The following is a 23772-nucleotide window of genomic DNA, read 5'->3' on the forward strand; positions in this document are numbered from 1 at the left end:
GTTTTGGTGGTGCTCCGTTATTGGGGGGGGTCGATGAATCAGTTGTGTTGTGTTTTTTGATTCCTTGTCTTTTTGGTTGTTGATCCAGTATAGATTCATTTACTTTATATCCAGACATTGTTTGTCCTCCTTCATTTTTTTGGTCCTCAAATAGGTGTTTTAATTCTGTTTGGTGAGGCTCCTCTTCTTGGTTTTCTGGTTGTGAGTAGGTGTGTATTTTAGCCCAATTGTGCTCTCTCAGAATGTTTAATTCCTCTATTTCTCCCATTTCCTAGTCATCCGAGTATGATAGATAATGTTCTGACAACTAGTGTCTTTAAACTCTGTTTGGTTCCATTCCGGGCTGGGTAAGTCAGATCGCACTGTCACTGGATGAGAATCACTTTTGCATTTTTGTGTGTCGTTTAGAGCATGCCTCTTGTTTATTTTTGTCACATTTTTGTCCGGGAGCTCTATTGAGCCCTTTATAGAACTTTGTATGTAGTCTTTTTCATTGGTTTTCTCCGTGACTTTGTACTTTTTCGTTGGACCACCAGGGGGCGTCTCCTCTGCCTGCACAGGGGCGGGCCCGCGAGCTCCGTTCCCCAAGAGCTCCGCGCTCAGCCCCAAAACCGCTCGCGCAGGATCTGTGACTGAGTCCGTGTCCTTGTTCGCTTTCGTTGTGCCATCGTGGGTCAGCTCCTCAGCCTGCACGGTGTCAGGCCCGCGGGTTCCATTCCCCAAGAGCTCCGCGCTCAGCCCAGCAACCACTCGTGCAGGGTCCGCCCCTCTTCCTCTTGCCTCCTCCATCTCCCTACAGAGATCGCTCGTTCGGTCGCCGCCGGCCCTTCCGACCGAGCCCGGCCCCTCAGGAGCAGGAGGCAGCGGAGCCGGCCTCGATCCCTCCGGGAGATCCCCCCCCCCCCTCTCTCGTCGCCGGCCCCACTCCGCGGAGACCGAGTGTTTGGCTGAGGCTTACTAGCCCCCGTAGCGTCCTCCATTATGCCGAAATCACCGGCACTTTAGGTCTGTGTTTTTTTTTTTTTAGACGGTGAATCAGTTGTGATGAGTTAAGGTCGGTAGGATAGTGCACAGTGCGCCAGCAGCCAGACTGCCAGACTGCACCTCCTCGCAGCTCTCCACGGCCGCTCTGCGGCCAAAATGGGTTTTTAAACCCTGTGTAGCAATGGACACTGTAGACAGACTTCAGAGTGAGAGTGAGACATGAATGGTGCAGAGCGTCATTTGAGGGGCACCATAGTGACAAGTCACGCAAATGTAAAGGAAGCAGAGCCTATTCAAGTGTATCCTTGTTTCATAAGTAGCCCTCCTGGGCAGAATAGGTTCCTCACCAGGAGCCTGGATTTATAAATCCAGTAGGTAGGAGAGCCATTTGTATGAGTGAAACCTACCCATGAGAGATCGTCAGTGTGGTCCACCTAGCAAGTTTCACCCAAGTAGACAGCAACAGAGGTGCAGAATTGGTTTGATATCCCACTTCCATTTTACCACCTACACACCCAAGTCTTGTACACGTGTGGCCCCATCAATAGCACCTGTCAATGGGAAGATTCCAGCCTTTGATCAGACCAACTATACATCCAAATATATTCACCTTGTCGATTACAGGGGCTAGAATAGCATCAGGTTTTCAAACATACAGCAGAGGGTTGTCTACATATGAATGAAGTAACACATTTTGCGGATAGAAGGATAGACTCCTTTACCCATGATTTTCATTCTGCCCACTGGCAGAAAAGCAGAGGGGGCCAGTCCTGTCTCATGCTCTGCAAAAGTGGGAACTGTGGAGAGACCATCCAGTTAATGAGAATCAAACACCTGTTCAGCAGAGCTGGTAGACCAGGGTCAAGCAAATCCATAAACTAGGATTACAAATATTGAACTGTCGATTGCATGGGTTTCAAATTTGAGTATAGTGCAAAACCATTTAAGGCATTAGCCGAAACAAGCAGTAGGCCAAACCCTTGACTAAGATTAAATCTAGATGATTTCACTAGTGCGATTGGGCAATACGATTGGCATTTCCTCTCGTCCTTTGCTGCTCTAAGAAAGACTGTAATAAGGGCCTTCCTGGCCACATAGGAGGGGATGCCCGAGACAAGACGTGATATAAGGGGACCCGTTTTGGCAATAAAATATCGCAGAACTCTTTGTAAAATGTTGTCGTTGAGCTGTGGGCCCCTGGCACTTTGACAGAAACCAGCTACTTGCCTCCAGCCACACCAGTGTTGTTCTAGCTAGATATGAAGTCCTATCTTCCACAGTCGCCATATGATGGGAGCTGTAGAGGGCAGTATAGTAAGTGCAGAATGTTAATGTCACCACAGATTCCCCCTCTCACTGTAAAACCCATGGAGTCTCTGATGCCCCAAATTTCAAGACCCGAGTTCTCTTGATGGATTTCCCATGATAAAAGGTTTCCCGGCCAGGCACCCTTAGGTCACCTCACCATTCATTTGCAATATAGACAGTTGATCTCATGATTTGCAGAGTCAAAGAATAATGTACGTTTCTAATTTCTTAAGAGTTAATTTACACATCTTCTACATTCTGGAACTCACAATTATATCTCCAGTTTATTCAAAGTTACCCGGATAGAGCGCAAGACAACAGCATCCTTAGCAATGCAGTCCACTTTATATAGACCTTAAAGGCTTCCCATATCATATCAAAATCTAAAACTGATGGTGTCAAAGAAGAATTTGATTTAAAAATTAATTTCTTTCTGAACACACTGGCAGGTGAAAAGAAAGACACGGACACTCTGAGGACATTTCCAAGACGTGTTTATTAAAGAATGAGGCCCAACTTTACCCATCGATATTGGGCAGTCCCTACCTATTTTACTAGTGTTCATCAGTCAGTGAATGTCCAAAGGAAGAAGTCTGCTGTCCTAAACTAATTCCAACTGATCCTACCATGACTTTAAACTATTAAGGTCAGGAGAAGGACTCCCTTCTCCTGATGGTTGCGTTTTGCACTTTTCTTCTTTTCTTCAGAGTTCTTGCTAATATGTAATTCTTAGGTAGTCTTATTCTTCTCTATATCAGTTCCTGTGTTTACCTCGCCAGACTGTTCGTTTTTCCCCTCCTCTGTAGTATGGGCTTTCCTTGACCTTTGTCGGATCTTTCGATTCGGAGTAATCTTCCCATTTCATGTAGCTCCCGCATGGGATTATTCGCGTTTCTCTCCTCTTTTCAATCCTCGCCAACCACCAGCTCCACACATCCCGAATCCACCATCGGCCAGCCTCTCCACGGTGTTGGCGGCTACCGTGCTTCTCTGGTAGGCACAGGATTAGGCACGGTCTCTCCCCCACCACTCCTCTGCACCGGACTACGGACTGACTACTCTCTTGACGATCTGGCCCGTTGCTCAGCATCCTTCCACACGCCAACTCCACCGGCCTTGGGCTCAGTCACCAATCTCAAGGCGTGACATGGGCCTCTACACAATCCTCTGGCATGCCAGTCGGCACACGTCTTTTTACACTGCCCTGATGCCAGTAAGCCCCTTCTGACAGCCGAGAGTGTATTCTAATCTCTCCTTGAAACATTGCGGATGCCCGCAAATGTAAGTAAGTGGGGAGGAATTAGGAGTTTGACATTCAGGCAGCTGTCTTGCATTTACCCCTGGGCGGTCTCCCCCATTTTTGCTTTTAATGTGAGCCTTCACACATCGCATGTGTCATGATGGTTGCCAAGTGATAAATGACCAGACATGCAGCTAAATATAGTTCATTTTATTAGGGAAAGTGAACAAAGTGTGGGTAAAATAATAAAGGGGAGTAAAATAAGATGTGCACTCCCAGGGTCCAAAGTAAATGTCCAAAGATGGTTTATTCCCAGTATTGTCGTACTATTGGGTTTTGGGGAGCCTCCACCCACTTCTCACCAGGATCACCTGGAACGACAAAAGGTGCCTGGCTTAGGAAACTCACACCCCACTTCTGATTGTTCTAGTGGTCTCTTTGGCTGGACGGGCAGGCCTAGGTATGGCAAGTAGACTGCATAGAGAAGTGAGGAGCGAACCAGCTGACCATCTTCTACTTCTGGCCCCCAGCCTTTTGCTCCATTGGGGCACCTTTACCCTTCTGGGTCCCTTCTAACCTTATCCCCCCCTTTTCTTTGCCCCCGTGTGCCCCTCCCTTCCCCACTGTGGTATTTTGTTCTTACCTCCTCCTGTTTCAACCACCATTTCCCCACTACCCACCAGCCACCAACTACCTCATTTTCTACCAATGATATTGTGCTTTGCTCAAACGCCCCATCTACGGGAATATGGTGCCCTGCTCACCCTCTGAACCTTCTTGATATTCCTCACCTCCGCCAACACTCCTGTAGCTCCTACCTTTCACCCCCCTACCTTACACTTTCCTCCTTTACTCGTTCAACCACCAACAGCTCCTGTACATCTTGCCTGGATCTTTCAGGCTCCTCCAAAAAACACTGACAAAGTCACAGTGCAAACCTTGTTTCCTGCCCACTGTCTGACAGAGTAAGACTGGCAGGCTCCCAAAACATAATCCAATTCACTAAAGCATCATACATGTTATCAAGTGCAAGGAGTAGAATCAAAATGCAAGCGGGTGGGTAGGAGAGGGGCACTTGCACACAAACCCCCCAGTATTCTCCATGAAGACCTTACCAAAGTCTCTCAAAACCAGACCCTGGATGAACATCCTTGAACTATTCCTGACTCCAGAAGATCTACCAAGGATTATTCGCAGGTGGGAACATACTGGAGATCTCCAGTCTGTCCTAATGGCCTTTCAAACACCAGAAAGCCACGAAACAATTATCTATGCATGGGAATAGCTAGGCGGCAAGGGAGCAGCAGAGCAGCAAACAAACACCAGCTTCTGCACTGAAGACAGAGTTAAAGAAATCCAAAATAGTGGCAAGCCTTTTAAAGACTTCCTTCCACTAGTGTGGGCTTGTAGGCAAATGCCTCAGCCAATCGGATGATGGTGAGGTCCTTAAAACAGAGCCTAAAAATCACATATAGTGTCTCCGGGCTGAGCGCCGAGTTTGTTGAAGAACATGGAGAGCACTAGAGAAGGGGAACAGTTTGAGCCCAGTGCGGTCTGGTTCAGTGAGGTGAACCCCTGAATCCCAGAAGAGGGGTGTGCTCCAGTAAGGAAGAGGAGAGTTTCCGGAAGCCCAAACCAGAAAAGGGGTGTGCTGTGAGTGCAGAATAGTGGTGTGTGCCAGGGAGGAAGAGGAGAACCCCTTTAAGCCCATGAAGGGCGAGTGTGCTCCAGTGAGGGTGATGAGACCCTTGAGAACAGAAGAAAGATACCCCAGAGACTCTTCTCTGGGAGGGGGCGGGGTGAAAAGGAGCAAGAGTGATTTTGATCCGTGGAAAAGGGGATATGTAACAGAAGAGGAGCAACCATTTGAACCCCAGAAGAGGGGTGTTCTCCAGGGAGCCCAGAAGGGGGGGGCACTCTAGTGACGAGAGAGAGACTGATCCCTAGAAGAGGAGACTTGTTAACAGAAGGGGTGAGCTCTTGGTCCTGAAGAGAGGAGTAACGGAAGGAGAGCCCTAGTGAAGGGGAGGACTTTTGGAACACTTGCCAAGGGGGAGTAAGCTCCAAAATATCATGAGCGGCAGAGAGGCCTTGTGGTCCCCAGAAGAAGGGATAAGGACTGTGCGCTAGGACAAACTAAGCAGGAAACATTTCTGCCTGGAATTTATATATGCCTCTTTGCTGTCCTCTGTATAGAATCCCGAGTTGAAAGATTATGATTTTCCAAAACCAGGCCATCCCGAATCAACTTCCATGTAAAGGTTTTATGTTTTACTGTTGCTTAATGAAATGAAGCATTATCCTTAGGCACACAGGTTAGGTTCCATCATAAGCCCTTTATTACATCTTCTGCCAGTTACAACAATATGTTAGAGTTACTTCTGAGATAACCACTGGATTCCATCACCCAGGCAAGGGCTCTTCAACTACTTGCCTCTAGAACCTTCTCAACACACATTCTCTTACTCACACAAACATTCTCTCAGTCACACCCAACATTCTCTCTTGCATCACCAGCTTCTGCATCCATCCCCAAGCACTATACAACACATCTCCCTTCCTTCCAGATCTCACCACAACACAACGAAATACATAGCAACACATCTCCCTTCTTCACATAAAGCAAACATCCGTCAAACATACACATCTCACATTCACCGGTCACACATTCACCACTACCAACATTCATCACTACTAATATTAGCCACACACTGGCTTATGAAATGCAATGGGGGGGGGGCACCAACTACAATGCAAGAATACAAAGTCAAGTGAAAGCCATATGTCTTTACCCTCCTACAAATCAAGAAAACACCCTTCATCAAATGACACTCCGCCCCAACACACTGCAGCATGCATAACCAGACATCATCATCTTCTACCTACACACCGCACACCTGCCATCTTTCACCTTTTTTACGAGAGGTGCAACTCTTAACAATGTGGAGGACGCACCCCCTTTCTATTCTGGGTTATAAAAATAAATAAACCCCTCTCCTGTGGCTACCTCCGAATGCTACTGATGGTAGTCAGCAGCCTACACCCATGGTGTGCCTTTTTAAAGAGAGACGTAACTCGGGAACAATAACATTGTGGAAGGCGCACCCCCATTTCTATACAGGCTGAATCATAAGAACAACATGACTACATGACAGAGGCACGATCCCCTTTCTACTCTGGATAGATCTAAAAACACAAACAATGCAACAACCCTACTAATATTACCCTTTGGGCATACAATTCCACTGCATTGCTCGACTAAAAGTCCATTGCTGAACGTCCCTCAAACAGGTTTCACGAGCACTCTCACCATTCTTCAGGTCAAAATACTCACTCTATGACAACATATATGATATCATAACCCTAAGCCATAGCTGATCACAGCCGCTAACCTGAAATTCCTGAAATGGTTAATGACTAGCACATTTACTCACTTTTGCCATTCAGACTGGTCAACATGTCATTATGATCCTCACATTACTTTCTTAATAGATATATACACTTGGACATGGACCATTCCTCATCAATGACATGCTACCTACTCATTTTTAACCAAAATAGATAATTATTGACTGTCTAGTAAGTGAATACATTACTTCACCCTTCTTTGCCTGCTTTAATACCCTAAAAACCCGAGTTGCTATTACAACACCAATGCTGAAAGCCTACCATAAGGTTAAGGGTTCTTCCACTTCAACACAATGAGCACCGCTTTACTTGCGCACCGCTCTACTTGCCCACGGACCATCCCGGGTGCCCCTCATCAGCACTGGGGCACATCCACTGATATGTCTTGGGTCCTACAGCCTCTTCTTGCCCTGGGCTTTGGGCACTTTTGCATTTACCCTTGCGGTCAGCTACAGCTCCGCCCTGTTTACTTTGCTCAGAGGTGCAGCTCCCTTTGAATTTCATCAGGGTCTACCCTTCATGCTTTGCTCTGGTTTTTCTTCTGGGCAATGCACCCCCATGCATCGCCCTGGTTCATCTACTGGAGCACATCTCCCTGGGCCAACTACTGGTGCATCCCTTCCTCTTCACCTGGGGCTTTGCTCCAGTCTCTTTCACCCTGTGTCATCTCCTGGGCACTGCACCCGCTTACTTTGCCCTGGGCATTGTGCATTACCATGGGACCTCCTCCATCCCACTCCTCTTTCTTTGCCCTGGGTGATGTTAGGCAGAATCACATGCAGTAACCTTTGGGACCACTACATGCAATTAAGACTAGAAGTGTCACTACAATTTCACCTTTGGGCCAAGCCTGTACTATACAGTACTGTGGTAGCAGTGGCTGAGCAGCCAGACTTATCTCAAGAGTAAAGTGAGCAGTACAAGGGGTTATCGGAACATGCGCAACCTTCTTTAGTCAGATACTGTTGCTGTCAAGTTTCATTTAACACAGACCACACTTTCATTGCTTTCATCAACTCACTTGCTGTGTTTATTTATTTTCGTCTTTCGCGGCTATAATCCTGAAGTCAAGGCGGATATCACAACTGCTGCTGCACCTCTCTAACTCTGCCATTTACCCGGGAGGGTGGCTGGTATCCTTGAAACACAAAATAGGTTGGTCTCTTCGCTCTGGCTGGGTTTCCTTGTGCAACCTTCAAGGCCCTTCAGAGGCAACAATCTGTCGCTGGGGTGTCCAAGGTTTCTCCGTGCCTTGGTTCTGTCCCTCGGCCTGTCGTTCTGCGACACCTGGTTCACCGTCACCCTGGAAGAACTGCTCCTTCTCATGCACCGCCTTGCCCAGAATGTCTAAATGTTCCACCTTTTAACCATGTGGGAAGAGCTAATGGGTACCAGGTGTATGTAATTAAAATCTAGTGCCTGACCCTGCCTGATCTTATGAGTGGACATGTCTAATGTAATGCATGGGTGGTACTCATTTAAGCCTCAGACCTCCTCTTCCTTGGCTCTGTGTTTGTGTAGGAAAGGGCGGGGTGGATCTGGGAAGTTGGAATATATTCTAAAATAGGATGGGACAGAGGTATTTGGAAAGGGGGTATACCATGTCTCGCCATCGGGCGTTCCCTCCCCCACTCTGCGAGGTCCCGCACCCAGGTGATCCTTCCACACTTTTCCACCCCCAGGGTCTGGATCCAAAGGCGATGGTCGTGCCCTGGCCACCTGAGTAAGGGATCCCCAGGGTTTAGGCAGTGAAACACCCTCTGGTTTTTCACACTACTCAACTCCGATGATCTTACTTCCACTTCCTTTACCTCCTCCTCTCCTAGTCTTAGCTCTCCTCTGCTCCATTCTCCAGCCACCACCTTGTTCCTGCTCCAAGCTCCTTTCTCCTGCTCAGCAAAGTCAGTCTTTCTTCCACTCCAACAGCCTGCTAAGTGGTTTGGCTTTCTATACTGTGTTGACCCCTGCCCTAGGCTGGCTGCCACAGTGATGGCTTGCACCTGCGGGGAGGTCTAATCCGCGATTGCTGGAGGCCATTTCCTGCGACTGTACTAGGTGTGAGTTTAATGGAATAGAGGCTATAAGAGCTGGTGTAGCCACTGTGGATCTCACTTGGCTGCCCTACATCTCCCTTCCTGTTTGTCATCTTTAGTTCCCCTCGCCACCTGAGCATAATCGGTAAGTGCCCCCACTGTTGCCATTGCTGGTGGTTTCCTCCGGCTACTGTTCCGGCAAACTGCTGTGGGGTCATGCTGCTTAACAGGATAGGCAGGCAAGATTCACCACTTTTGGAGAGGGAGCAGCTGTAATCTTGTTTTCCATTCTGTGTTTTCTTCCCTCTTGTGGGCATGGGACGTGGGGTCCTCCTATGATGCCTGCCATGAGTTTTAAGGACAATCTTTGTGGGTTGGTCAGGTCTCCCCACCAGCCGTCCTGTCCATGAGGCAGCGATTGTGGTTTTCCGGTCCGGTTTTTCTTTGGTCCTCCTGCTCCTGTTCTGTGGACAAAGCTGGGGTGGTCTGGGTTGGGGACACATTCCCTTGTGTTCTGGCAACCTCCTGGGCCTTGGCTGGGCATTCCCCATAGGTGTCTGAATTCCAAATCCTCTGTACTTTCTGAACCTGATCCAGGTCCTACATTTAACTGAATGGCAACTCTGGGATCGCTTTCCAGAGAACATTAATTGTAGAAACAACATCTTCCACATGTGGTCCTGCACGTGTACAATTCTGGTGTGAGGGGTTTGGTCAAGGCCCAATCACAAACTAGGAGGTGGGGTGGACAGCCGTAGAAAAAGGGCAGGTTTCAGACCACACTACAATTCTTTGGACTTATTTACAATATGCAAGAAGAACTTTCCTACCCACGCTTTTGAAAGAAAGTAAAAACAACCTTATTTAACAAATCCTTGTAACTGCATATGCTGGAATGCCACATGTATCCTATTGCAACGTCCATCTACCTGTACTGTACCATTATCCTACCGCCGTGATGCCTCCGGGTCTGGGTGTTACATACAAATACAATAAATAAAATAGTACAATTTGAGGCACAAAGTTGGAATTCGAAACCAGGTCCTCAGATTCAAAGCTAATTTGCTCCCAGTGCCGAAGACTAGAACCCAGGTCCCAAAGTCAACAATCCATCCAACAGATATCAACACTATAACAGCAAAACTGCCCAGGAAGGCGCTGTACAGGTTGCAGCACAGAAAACATCTTAGACCAGAACGACCTGCAACTGGAACCTTTGAAGCATTTATACGAAATTATTTGAAGTGCAGTTCATCAACTTTTTCCGAACCCACTCATCAATGGTTTGCTCTTTTACAAAGTGCTTTAAATCAAAGAAAAGTAACCAAATACAGATTTGTACCTGTCCAAGAGGTATTGGGAGCCCAAGTCACATTCTCGAAGGAAACCGTCAAACATACTTTTATTGTAGTGGATTGTGTGGAAATGTCAGAAGATACAGCTTTAACACGAGGGCATTTTGAAAGCAGTTTTTGAACCTACAAATATAAAAAAGAACATAAAAATTAACTGCAGTGTAGGCACTTTTTTGCATTTTATGTTTGATTCCTCGTTGTTCTATTGCATATTAATACTTTATGGCAATGCACATTTATGCACTTAAAAAAGCACAAGAACACCACTTTGGAGAACAGCAGCCGACTTGTAAAAGTCCCAATTAGTCCCAAACAGTTATACAATTTGGATGCTGAAACCCATGCTGCACATTGACGGTCACATGAAGGCTTGTGAGACACTCCTGAATCAAGTACGAGTATAAGAGAAAGGTGCTCAGTGCCCAGATCCTGCCCACCTGTATCATTAAAGGAAGGAGGCTGCATATTTCTTTAGGCTGGGACTGTGCGTTCGAGATTGTGCGGGGTTTTGCCTTTGCGCCTGTGAATAGCAGAATAGCCCCGCACCCCATCTGCTCTCACACATTGGAATCCTGGATATGGACCTTCACTTTTAGTATGTAGACACGCAGATACAGTGGGGGCAGGATGCTAGATAAAACCGATCAAATAATTAATGTGGCTTTACTACATCTCACGTGGAATATGAGACATACGACGTTTTGGCGAAATCCTCTATTTTGCAGCGGTTTCCTTTTTTAAATGTATGTGTGGATACGTTTTAATGCGCATTGAATAGCAGTTCCAGCCCACAAGTCCAACCATGCGGTACAGAGGAATTCGTCAGGAAAACGCTGAACAGTGCCCTGGCAGCATCTATGGAAGAAAGAGGAAGACAGGAAAAAACACCCACAAGCCCAAGTGCATTTCTAATGGCACACATCAAGGCAAGCTGCTAAGCAAGAAGGTAAAACACGTTAGCAATTAATGCTACATGACATTAACAGGAGGATAGCTCAAGCAGCAACGGGCTCGCCTTGGAAACAAGACGACACGAAGCAACACAGGTTCGACCACTTAGAAACCTCAGGGTATTAAGCGCATTATAAATACACAACCAGGACACATTCCTGTAACAGCACCTCAATGCCACCGGGCACTTTTTGAGCGCACTTTAAAAATGCAAATAAATAAAAAAAGTGCTGCTGAGTGGGCATTACATGGGACCACACACTAGACAGTTCATTGATAAAATATACAACCCACAACACTGCAAAAGACATTCTAATCGGTCACACCCACATGCCATGTTTATTTTGGTTCAGGACAATCACATGGCACGTCAGCAGGTCTATGCATCAATGTCGGCAATGAAGGCCACATTCCAACAATCGTTGCAACTTGTTACGAAGGCCACATTCCAACAATCTTTGCAACTGTTATTTTTTCAATAGCCACCGTAGATCATAGAGGGAGCCTCCACAGTCTTGCAACATTGTCTTGCAATGAATAATCTTGCTGCTGCCATTTATTTAGGGGTGCACCACCTGCAGGCACTGCTGCTTCATAGCACACCCATGGAAAGGGAAAGGGGACAGACAACGGATCATTTTCAAGTCTTGTAAACATTCAAATCAGAACATGTCTCGGGAGTATAGCTCAGGAGCAACTCGTTCGCCTTGGAAGCAAGACAATGCATAGCAACACAGGTTCGATCCCTGGGTCCGTGCTAAGAAACCTCTGGGTGTTCTAAATAACCAATTAAAATAAAATAATCATGGAGTGCGAAGAGGAGGCCATAGAGGAGATACAAAATCCAATGTAGGAAAAATGCAGCACAAGCTAGGTGTCAAAGTGCTACGTGCCTCAGTGGGAGGGGCGCCACCGAGAGAAATACAACAGAAGAGAGTCCGGCATACAGGCAGTAGAGGGGGGGGGTAGAGAGCAGCGGCCAGAGGCATAGCCAGGATTGTCTAACAAGAGGGGCCTGAAACTAAGGTAGATGGGTCCACCACAGTGAAATTAACATCTGTAAATGCCCACACAGTGCTGCTGAGTGGGTAATTACAGATTTTGGGTGGGCCTTGCCCGCTCAGGCTCTATCTACCCTGTCTATGCCACTGGCAGAGGGTAGGGAAACATTGGACAATCGGAGTACAGGATCAGGCAGTTCAAGAAAAGTGGATGAAAGATTCAAGCGCCTTTCAAACTAAAACGTTTTACTTTCTTCCTGAAACTAAAATGGTTATGCTCCATTCTTTTTTATTAAAAATGTATGGTCTTAAAGGGAAATCGTACACAAATCAATTTCAAAAAGCTACATATAAGCAAAAGAGAAGAAAGGGAAAAAGAAAAAAAAGTGATGCTGAAACCGAGACTACCTCTTCCCAGAAGCACACCAAACAGATAACACTCACCAACTTCATCTCCAGAAATCGGCCCCATATATCCTCAATTTAAAAATGATTTAATTGCAGTTCTGGTTAAAAATACATAAAACATTTGCTGTATTTACAATGTCTTGCTTTTCTTTTGATATCTCAGAACAACTCACTCAATGTTACATAGGGAATACATCTCCTGAAGCCACACAGATTTAGTAGAAAAGGAGGCGGATTTCCAGTTCCGTAGTATAATCCTCTTTGCCACCATGGAAGCCCGAAAACACAGTTAATTTGCAAATAGGTCAGATCTTCCAGATTGGTATCTTTTCCCAAGATCAGAGTATCAAAATCATATTCCATATGCAAACCCAGAACTAGGTTCAGAATTCCTGTGACCTCGCTCCAGAAGGTCCTCACTTTATAGCAGTCACACAACACAAACTCCATCGATCCAACCTTTTGTTTACACCCCCAACAAGCATCTGATGTACTGAGGCAGTGTTTGCACATCCTCTCCGGAGTCCAATATATCCTATTTAACAATTTGATTTGCCTCGCTCTTTCGCTGACATTAACGGACATTTGTGGGATATTCCTACAAAGTGTCTCGCATCTCAATACTGCCACCTCAGATGTAAGACAGCTCATCCATTTCTGTAAGCTTTGGATATTCCATTCTGAAGTACCACTCAAAAGCTTATAGACAGCCAAAGCTATATGGCAAGTAAAAGTCTCATTGAGGTCAGGATCAGCAAGCATTTTTATTGCAATAGCAGACCTGCAAGACCTATACTCTGTGCATATACATACAGTTCCCGAGGCCAGGCACATCCTGCAGATTCTTAAAGGACATCCAAGTTTCATTCTGAAACAAATCACCAATTCATGGTATTCCTCCTAGATACCAAATAGGCCAGAACAACAACATCTTGTTGATGGTTGTAGAAGGATTCACCCAGTTTATGCTTCATTCTTGAAGGTGTGCTCTAGCACTTTGAAGCGTCCTCTAGATGCAATTACCAGTAAATATCTTAGACCAAATAACCATACAGACCCAAGGAAGATGGTAACATACTGCTTTAATCTCAATGAAAGAAAGCATGGAGATGTACAGCTATCAAAATAGATGCATGAACATTCACACCTAATCTTGTTTGTACAGAGTTTATATACTTTTTGATACGTCATTTATGATGTCATCCTACGTGGCATTTGCATGACCTACTCACAGGAGCGATTGGATTAGGGGAACATGTCTACTTATAGAATCATAGAAGTGTTAATATCTCCTTGGCTGCCCCTTGTCTCCAAGACATGTCCTGAGCTACTTCTACATACGTAGCATACGGATTATAGTAGAGAATATGGCAGCGGGTTGGTAACTGCAACATTTTATGTAAAAGTGCATGGCAGGCTTTATGATTGGTTGGACACCCCATCTAACCTTGCATTTTCACCTTGTTCAGCAGCACTTGAGTAGAATTGAAACCTAGGTGACAGAGATACGTCAAATAATCTGTTGTTTTCCCCAATTAGTCCATTGTATGTTTTTGACCTGATCCTTAGCCAAGGCTTTCTGTTTGTAGTTGACCTCGTAGTCTGCTCACTGTTATGGAACATTTCAGGGAGTATGAGCTGACCACTATCTCCATCTGGGTATTTAATGAATAGCCCTTGTTTTCGACTTCTAGGTCATGTGTTAGGAGACAACAATTTTATTAAACAGGTTGACATTGCCCTTTCTGGCCTTTAGACACTGGCTCTCTCCACCTCACACAGGCTTTTGCCCTTGTGATTGTTCAACACTTGGCACTTGCAAATGTCCTGGTCTCTCCTAATCTTAGCAGAAATATGTCTTATTCACATGGTCCATTCATTCGACTCCCTTTGTGCCTTGCACCCATCTCTCGAAATAGGCGCCTTGATCGCAAGCCAAGGCACTCCCTTATTCTGCACCCAAAAACAGCTTCTCCATAAGTTCTTCAATTTGCAATCCTAGGCTCGACTTTTGAGGTAACAGGGTTGATTCTTAACACAGGCCGTCCATTTTCTTCCAATGGTCATCCTAAACGTATCTATATTCAATGAAAAACCTTTGTTAAAGGGATGTTATGGTTACAAGTAAGACCGAAAACCCCCAGAAATTCGCCAGTTATGGTAAGCTAAGCAACCATAACCTGCGCCACCACCGTGCACTGCTAAGACTAACACCCAGGACATCAAAGATGACATCACAAATGTCAGGTTGCCAAATTAATTGCAGATTCATCAAATGGCACCTCATTTATAAGCTTTTACATTATTTTGAGACCCCCCTCTAATTTTGCCCACTCTTTACAGAATCCTACCAAACTTTGCAAACACATTCGGTATCAGGTCGGGAATAGAATTGCACAATTTCATGCAGTTTCATTAAGTGGCGCCAAAGTTATAAGGCATCCAAGAACTGCTTTTCACCAACCCTGTAATGCAGATGTGTCCGCGAATTTAACAGAACTGTTCGCAAATATCTGAACTGTTCGCGGACTTTCGCGGTTGAAAAAAAACATTTTTTTTGCTTCTTGCAGCCATGCATCCCATCCTCATCACCCCTCACCTCCCCAGAGATTATTTGATAAATTTGACAAGTGCAATGTTGTGTTTTTTAATATGTTTTTACTGCGATGTCCGCGGACACCGGCCGGTGTCTGCGAATCCAAAATGGCGGGCGTTTCCAAAAATCTGATGCACCTCACACTTCACGCCAACCAATCAGCGAACACGTTGTGTGTCCGCGGACATGACGCAAGTCTATTAGCCAATCGGTGTCCTGTCCGCGGAGTGAACAGGGAATTGTGTCAGCAGAGCAGACATAGATACCACTAATTGTTTTGCCTTACGTTTTGGTTATTTAAAAAAACTTCTGGACGGATTTACACCAAATTAACAAAAGCTTTCTGGACCAAACCGCCACTCCTGCCGCAAATTTGGAGAAAATCCGTCCAGCGGTTTGGGCTGTAGGCATGAGAAAAGTTTTTCCCCATTATGTCTATGGTAAAAAAAACATAGGCAAAGTGTGCAGCAAACATGATGGACATTCAATATTAATATTCTTGCCATGTTAAATACTAACATTATAAACACTTTATTAGAGTTTTGCATACTGTAAACATTTAACAAGTACACAATAAAACCCATTTAGTACATTACATTATTGCACACAAAACACAGACAACACATACAAATATGAGCATGTCCAGTGAAAGTACAGTAATGCCTGACTGTTACTGAAGAAAACAATGTGGCCTAGATATGTCAGTAAAGGAAAAAAGAGTGAGCCAGACATGTGATGTCATGTTTGAATCCTGGGTGTTAGTTTTAGCAGTGCATGGCGATGGCGCGAGTTATGGTTGCTTAGCATACCATAACTGGTGAATTTCAGGGTTTTTTCGGTTTTACTTGGAACCATAACATCCCTTTAACAAAGTTATTTTACTGACTTTCATAGGTTTTTAATAGCGCAACTTAACGATAACGTCCCGTTACCGTTTTTTTTACTGAATATAGATATACATAGTGTGAATTTGATAGGTGTTTACTAGGATTCCCTTAGTTTATATACATGTAACATAGAACATACTGAACCCCCAGCTAGGGATTTTGATGTCCGCAGATTGCGTATGTCCGCGGACGGACGCAGTCAACATCAACACTATCCAAAAACTTAGGGGGTATCTTACATTGTTGTATCATGCAATATAAACACTGCACAAGTTCAAAAAGCAGCACATAAACACATATAATAAATAAGAAGTGAAACCTATATATGTAAGACATCAACCGTCCATTTAAATAGCATATGCACCAGAATGGAATATACCAAAACAAAATATATATGCCTCCAACATAATTACCTCACAGAAACTGCACAGCAAAAAGCAACAGCAGACCTACACAACAGTAACAACACAACTTACCAAAAACTAGTAAGTAAACTTCATTTTTCGTATATATTTCTAAACTTTCTGTATTAGGTACACTAAAAGTATTTTTTTTTTTTACAGAGAAATGTCCAGTACTTTGGAATGGCTAGAAGAAAATTTCCCACGTGATGAAATTAGTGTAGACAGTAATACTAATGGTAGACAACACTTCTCTAAATAAGCCAATTAATAACCATTACTTTGTGTACTTAACAAATTTTTTTAACAGACCATACAAACAGTGAAAATAATATACCAGGAGAGACATTAGAAAATACTCTGCAGCGAATGGAATATAAAATGGATATGGTAATGAAAAATTTCAATCTTTTAAAACATTTTCTGGAGGACCACATAAAAGAAAATATTAAATATCACTGTCCCATATGTACCTGTTCCCCCCCCTCTCCATATCCCAGCCAACTATCCCCAAACCCTCCCCACCAAGAAAAACGTTATGAGACTTCCATCCCTTCATCCCCCATCCATCATCTCCAAACTCCTAAGTGCCCTGTATTTGTATCAGTTTCTGCTTCCCCCTCTCTTTCATAAATTTTATACTTAAGGTATAAAATAATAAAATAGTATGCGTGTTGTTACTTTATTCCTCTGTCTTACTTTAAAAAAAAAAAGTAAGTTAAGATGTCCGCGGACGGCGCTGGTGTCCGCAATGTCCGCAATTACCCAAAATGGAGGTGTCCTAAGGACACAATACATGTTCGTAATGAAAATGAGAGTGTCCGCAGGACACGACATCCGTTCGCATGAACGTAATTATTTAAATTAAAAATGTCCTAAGAACATCCCCCTGTTCGCAGTGTCCGCACCAGAATGGAAATGTCCGTAGAACACTTATCCCATCCGCAATGTTATGATGCACATTCATTTTATTCTGGGTCTTCGACACTGTCCGTAGAACATCTACGCACATGCGCACCACACCCATGGGCCCTACGAACATTGCGCCTGTCCGTAACCGTCAGTCGCACATGTGTCACACTTAATTATTTCGGGGACTAGAACACTTTCCGTAGAACACCCGCACGCATGCGCACAACTGAACATGCACATTTGGTGTCCTACGGACAGGCTTCCCATTCGCGAACGAGTCCGCAACGTCATCATGTGACTGCACCCAGACTGAGTGTGTATCCTTATTTGCAGACACTGTCCTGGTCCCCGAACATTTTAAAAGTGCTTTTCTGGACAATCCAAGGTATTTTACAGTAAAGGTTCACCATTGCACATGTCCCAGACAATGTCGCTGGCGATCTACCTACTTTTTGGAACTTTTTTAGCCTTTTTTTGGTGTTCGATCTGTCCGTGGAGCGGACACCCGCACCCTATAAAAGGCCACACCCTAGAATTGCACCTCATTGTGCTTCTGGCTACCTAACAGAGCATTGCTTCTCACCTGCATTCACTGCATTGTTGCTGACTTCTGCCTGCTGTCCTCCAGATGGCGACCATGGCTGCTTCGGCTTCATCACCACCCCCACCCACTCCACCACCACCACCACCACCTCCCCAAGGGCCTGCAAAGGGGAACAGGCATGAGGATGCATAGGAGAGTGATTAAGAGGATGAGGTAGTAGAAGTCCCTACTGCCAGCACTCTCCGTGAGTCTTGGGTGTGGCGGTTATTTACCACTCTTGATGAAGTGCCAAAAGCTTGTGCGAATAAGGTGATCTGCAATCAGTGCTGCATGGTTTTGAGTCGTGGAAGGCCTAGTTCGTATAGCTTTGGTATGACATCAATGAAGCGACACCTGAAGTCGTTCCACGGTGGGGCTATTTGTAAGGTTGTACACTGTGATAAACGTAGTAGGTTGAGTTCCTCTGCAGCATGCTCCGTTTCTGCTCCAGCCACCACAAGAGACACTCCTGTGGGACAGCGCATCCCTCCAGCTGCCTTGCAGGCCATTCATGATGTTGTTGACCCTTATCTTTCGAGGGTCACAATATTGTGCATGTACTGTGACGCAGGGGGGAGAATCTTCGAGTGCTTTCGAGACTGCGGTCAAGGGTCACAAGAACTGCCCACTACCTGAATAAGGACCATCCTACATCTTCCTCTCTCCACCTGCCCTTTCTTATCCCCGTGGTTGGTGTCCCTTCCTTATCCTCCTTTCCTTGTGTGTCGTGTTTAAAAAAAAACAAAAAATATATAAAAACAAAAACGAAATGCTCTTTTCAGAGCCGCCTTTCACAGTTTAAAAATAGAAGTGACAAATAAATAGTGCAGGGCCCTGTGCATTTTTAGAAGTCCACGGACATACCGCGGACATTTATGTTTTGGGGGTGCTGCTCTATCAGAACCATTCACTTTTCTATGGGAGGAAGTGGTGGCTCTGAAAAGAGCCTTTTGGTGTTTTTTCTTGTGTTCAAAAACTTCAAAATGATTAACACCTACTGCAAAATGTATTAATGCAATTCCAAAAAAGGTCACAATGCATTTTGTGTATGTCGCAGAAAAATCTGATTGCCAGCATAAGTAAGATGTACTCCACGTCTGCGAAAAAAGTATGTGCTACAAAACATAATATTTTCATTGTGAAAAGAGGACATGCCAACATCTCTTAAAAAGGCACAAACAGCCTTATTGACATTGCGCTTCACTTTTGCGCTTCACTTTCTCCATTTGTGGACCAAATGAAGAAGAACGCAGCCACATTTGTCTGGAATTTGGAAACATGTCCATGACCTCCCCAAGTCCTTCTTTCATTGCAAATTGCAAAGAAATTCCAGACACATGTCCTAAACTGTTCCCTCCACAATGAATAATAATGTCTGGGTGACACGGTCACCAAAATAGCACAAAGAGGTACCAAATCCAGCCACTTCATTCCACGCACTCCATGCCAGTGCACTTCCACATGAGGGAATCCAAGATGTGCAGCCACTCCGCAGCGTTCTGCATGCACCTCCAACCAATGTATCCATGAGTCTCCAAAAATCCAGACAATCTGCCTTCTGAAAGACACAGCCATAGCTATCTGCTCTCCTCTCAGGAAAAAGACTTTCTGACAAACTCTCTTTACACAACACACCCAGTAAACCTTATTGACCAATCCCTTGCTCTGCTCAGTCTCATTTGCATGCCTCTCAACCCCAAAATCCCTGTATGTAATACGTGTTGTCTGCAGACAACCGCGGTGTCCACGGACAAATCGAAAAATCTGAGTGTGGTGAATGTAAATTTAAATAGTGTGCCCCATTTCCCCTTTGATGTTGGCTCTGAAAAGGGTCTTTTTTTGTTCTTTTTGGAGATGCTTAAGGGACACCTTTTATTTTGTATTTTCTTTTGTTGTTTTTTTCTCATTTTACTCCTAAAATCTTCACATTAGCTTCTCCAAAGCAACCCTTATGTTCCAAAGCAGCACGGCATTTCCCATAAAAGAAGGAAATGCCATTTTCTTTAAAATAAACAACATTACCAGAATCAATGTTCTCATTATTACAAAAGAACATATGAGCTTTAAGCATGGAAGCAAACATGCCTTGGTTGATTGCACACCTAGCAATGTTTTGCTGAGGACAAAAAACAGAACTATTGTCCCATATTACCCTAGGTACTAAACCAGAAAAAATTACTTTGGCATTTGGAAGAACTTTCATTACTGCTTGAACCAAGTGTTCCAAATCTGCCAACAAAGTAGGGGCACTGACATAGCCGAAATGAAAAGAACCACAGTACAAAACTACCACATGGGGACTCTACACCCTGCCCATATCTTCACAAACTTTTACAATTCCCTGTACATTGAAATCAGGCACAGTGCTCCACACCACCTACACTCCTTTAACATCCAAATTGTTTGCCACATTCCTACATTTAGCATACTGCTCCAAACCATGCACAAACATATCTCCAACCACCAACCCCCTGACTTTCTCCACCTCTGCCATCTTCACTACACAGCCTCTTTCAAAACAAATCCACAACCTCAACATCTGATTGGCTAATCCTTACAGTCCTATTTCCATGACAAATATGTTCAGAAGTCCCGTATGTGGCACGTTCTGTCCACGGACAGTCGCAGTGTCCGCGGAGCAAATAACTCCTGTGCAGCCCTTCTACCCTTTCCACTTCACACTCTGCACCATTCCCTCATTGGCTACAGCTAAGCAGTCACACAAACATCCACCAATCACATCCAAGAACTCTACATCTAACTCCATCATCATAGTTCAGCACTTCAGATGCACTGTTGATCACTCCGAGTACAAGTCTCATGTCATTGGAAAGCACCTACTACAATAAACTACTGTACAAGTCTCCCAAGATTTCTACTTGCTGCTTCATGCATATCCAGATGCATAAATACAAACTACAGGATTGCATATTTTCTGCACACTACATGTACAGTTCTTGTATAAATGCATATAAAGAGGGTAACTGCCACTTAACCTGTATAACCTACAAAATGAACTTACTGTCATTTTTCCCATCTGCTATAATCCACTGTCACTTGCAAACCTGTCTGCTCTCCAAATAATTTTTTTTTACACACACAGCTTTCTAAAAAAGTGTAATTTCATATTAAAAGATGGGAGAAATAACAGTATAATTGTAGAAAAACACTTTCTAGTGTATTATAAAATTACACGCAGCCAGGATGGTTTCATGCATCGCTATACACTCACACAGATCAACACTATCAATAGAAAGGCTACCAGCTGAAACACCACTGCCTCTACATCACATCCTTCAGCTTTATTACCCACACCTTCACAAATGCATACATTCCATGTTTTTCTATACAGTTTCTGCCATTTACCCTATAAAAATAGAAAATAAGTATGATTATTTCTTCTATCTCCTAACATCCAATAACACAGCCTTAAGAAGCCAAGTGAGCTTCATACGCTTAGTATTATACTCATTTGCAAAGCATGTTCATCTAACAGATTCTAAGTAAAATATAAAGGCTGCACATAGGCAAAGGAAACTGCATGTACACACTATGTTCAGTTATCAAAAAACACTACTACTGCAAAAACATAAAAATCAACGTCTAAATTAACAGTGCTATAAAACACACAAATTTACTAACTTATTTCTTTTACAATTGCAGTGAAGACCACTCTCCTGAAAAGCAGCAGCATCTGAAGTACGAACAACAACTCAGAAGAAACCTACTCTCCATACAAAAAAGTACAATACTACCATAATGTTCTAACGGTTACTCAAACACACTAGAATGTTAGTATTGCAGAACAAAGAACTGTGTTAATTCTATACCATTAGATTTAGTATTGGTGCTTCCCCTCACCACTAGCTTACTTTGTATTGTCATCTGAACCCAAGTATAGTAAGACAAATACAAGAATAGCCTTCCCAACTTGTTGTAGCTGGCCATTGCACAACCACACACATCCATATACATCCTTACCATCATACTCAGACACCCTTGCACACAGCACACATACATTGCACAACAAAACCACACTTTTTTTTCCAACAGACCCCAAAGAATGCCTAACAAAAAGCAACTCCGTAGAAAGCAACGCAGAAGTAGAGCAAATCAAAATAAAAGTGTCCAAAATAAGGATCCATCTCTAGCAGAATTTGTACAGAAAGTTCAAACAAAACAGCTAATACAGTCATTAAGCCAAACAAAACAAGCTTTCAGTACAGAAACTTTGCCTCCTCTTTCAAAATGTAAAACGAAACAGAAAGTGATTAACAAGAATTCAGCTACCACTACTGCTAACAGTGCTCCTATAAATCTTGATGTAGTTGCAAGTAACCATTCCAAACAAAAGTATTTTACACAAAATGTTCCGCCACAGAGTCCTTCAGAACCTTATAAAAACAGGAGAGAAGTCATGCACAACCCTTAAAACCTACCATAGAAAATTAATCTTAGAAGCTCTCAGACAGTGCAATCCTTCTCAAAAGGAAGTTATTTATTTTAGTTTTAAACAGAATGAAACCACAAACAAATCTAACTACTAAACTACAAAAAAAGACTTCTCAATAAACGGAATGTCAACAAAAATAACTTCTTAAATATCTGTTGAGGTGAATGGAGTCACACCAAAAGCACAGAACCATATTTTAATGAAGAAACATACAAACAAAAGCAAACACAATTGCCATACATAGCAGTGGACGAGGGTATGAAAAACTTAATACCATAAAGGAACAAGAAATGCTGCTTACAAAAATATCCCCAGAAAACTCATTATCACCTCTCCATTCCACTGAACCAAAACATCCAGTGTACAAATGGCTGTGCACGTCAATGTGTAACATTGACAAAAAAATCTTTCAAATCTTTACGCAAGTTCCTCAATCAGTATGTGAAAGGCAAAGACAAATTCAAAATGAAACTACTATATACCAATATGGATACCTGCCAGTGCGCAAATACCTAGGACTACAAGGACATTCATTAGCCTGCATTTCAGGAACAATTTGTAAAAGCACCTTCCATCATATCAAAATGATATCAACACATCATTCAACTATAAGAAATTGGGTCCATAAACTGTACTATGCTAAAAGTCCTGCTTTAGCACAAGCCAATTTAAATAATCTTCTACATGGTACAGCCAAAGAACTACTCGAAGAAATAGAGCATATACAGAGAAAATATTTTGGAAGTGAAAGCCACTTACAAAATGCAATAGCTTTACAACAGACTAGCAACAATTGTACATATGGCAACCTTCTATTACACACATACAAAAAAGAAATACTAAAATTGAAAAGTACATCCACTGAAGTACCAAACCATGTGTGTGTGTGCTGCCGCAGAACTTTTTATAAAAGTAGCACAAAAACTGTAGACATAACATACAAAATACAAGACAATGAAGATTCCAAATGGTTTGAATTAGCTCTCTACCTTATAGCAGAAATCAAATATGAAGTTACTGACCCCTTAATACTTTGCAGTTACTGCGCTGCAAAACTTGACAACCACCTAACTCCTTCACGTGCTATCACAAATAACTTGGAATTATTCCCACTACCAAAACCCTTGCAAAACTCAATTTATATGAGAGCATCATAATTCAAACAGTGCACTAATTTCAAGCAATAGTACGCCTTCAACCAAAAACAATTACCTCCCTCTGAATTGGTGAAAGGCATTCGTGGCAAAGTAGT

General features: G+C 43.7%; 1 protein-coding gene across 3 annotated transcripts in view; it reads right to left on the reverse strand.

The window, feature by feature from the left end:
- Positions 1–23772, reverse strand: part of LOC138513069 (uncharacterized) — a 1355028-nt gene that overhangs the window by 545309 nt on the left and 785947 nt on the right. For all 3 annotated transcript variants that reach the window (XM_069627754.1, XM_069627753.1, XM_069627752.1), the window contains one exon: positions 10316–10451. In XM_069627754.1, coding sequence (XP_069483855.1) covers positions 10316–10451 — 136 coding nt within the window. The remainder of the gene's footprint in view (positions 1–10315; positions 10452–23772) is intronic.

Source organism: Ambystoma mexicanum, chromosome 12, assembly GCF_040938575.1.
Source record: "Ambystoma mexicanum isolate Mex_15411 chromosome 12, UKY_AmexF1_1, whole genome shotgun sequence".
Taxonomy (NCBI): Eukaryota; Metazoa; Chordata; class Amphibia; order Caudata; family Ambystomatidae; genus Ambystoma; species Ambystoma mexicanum.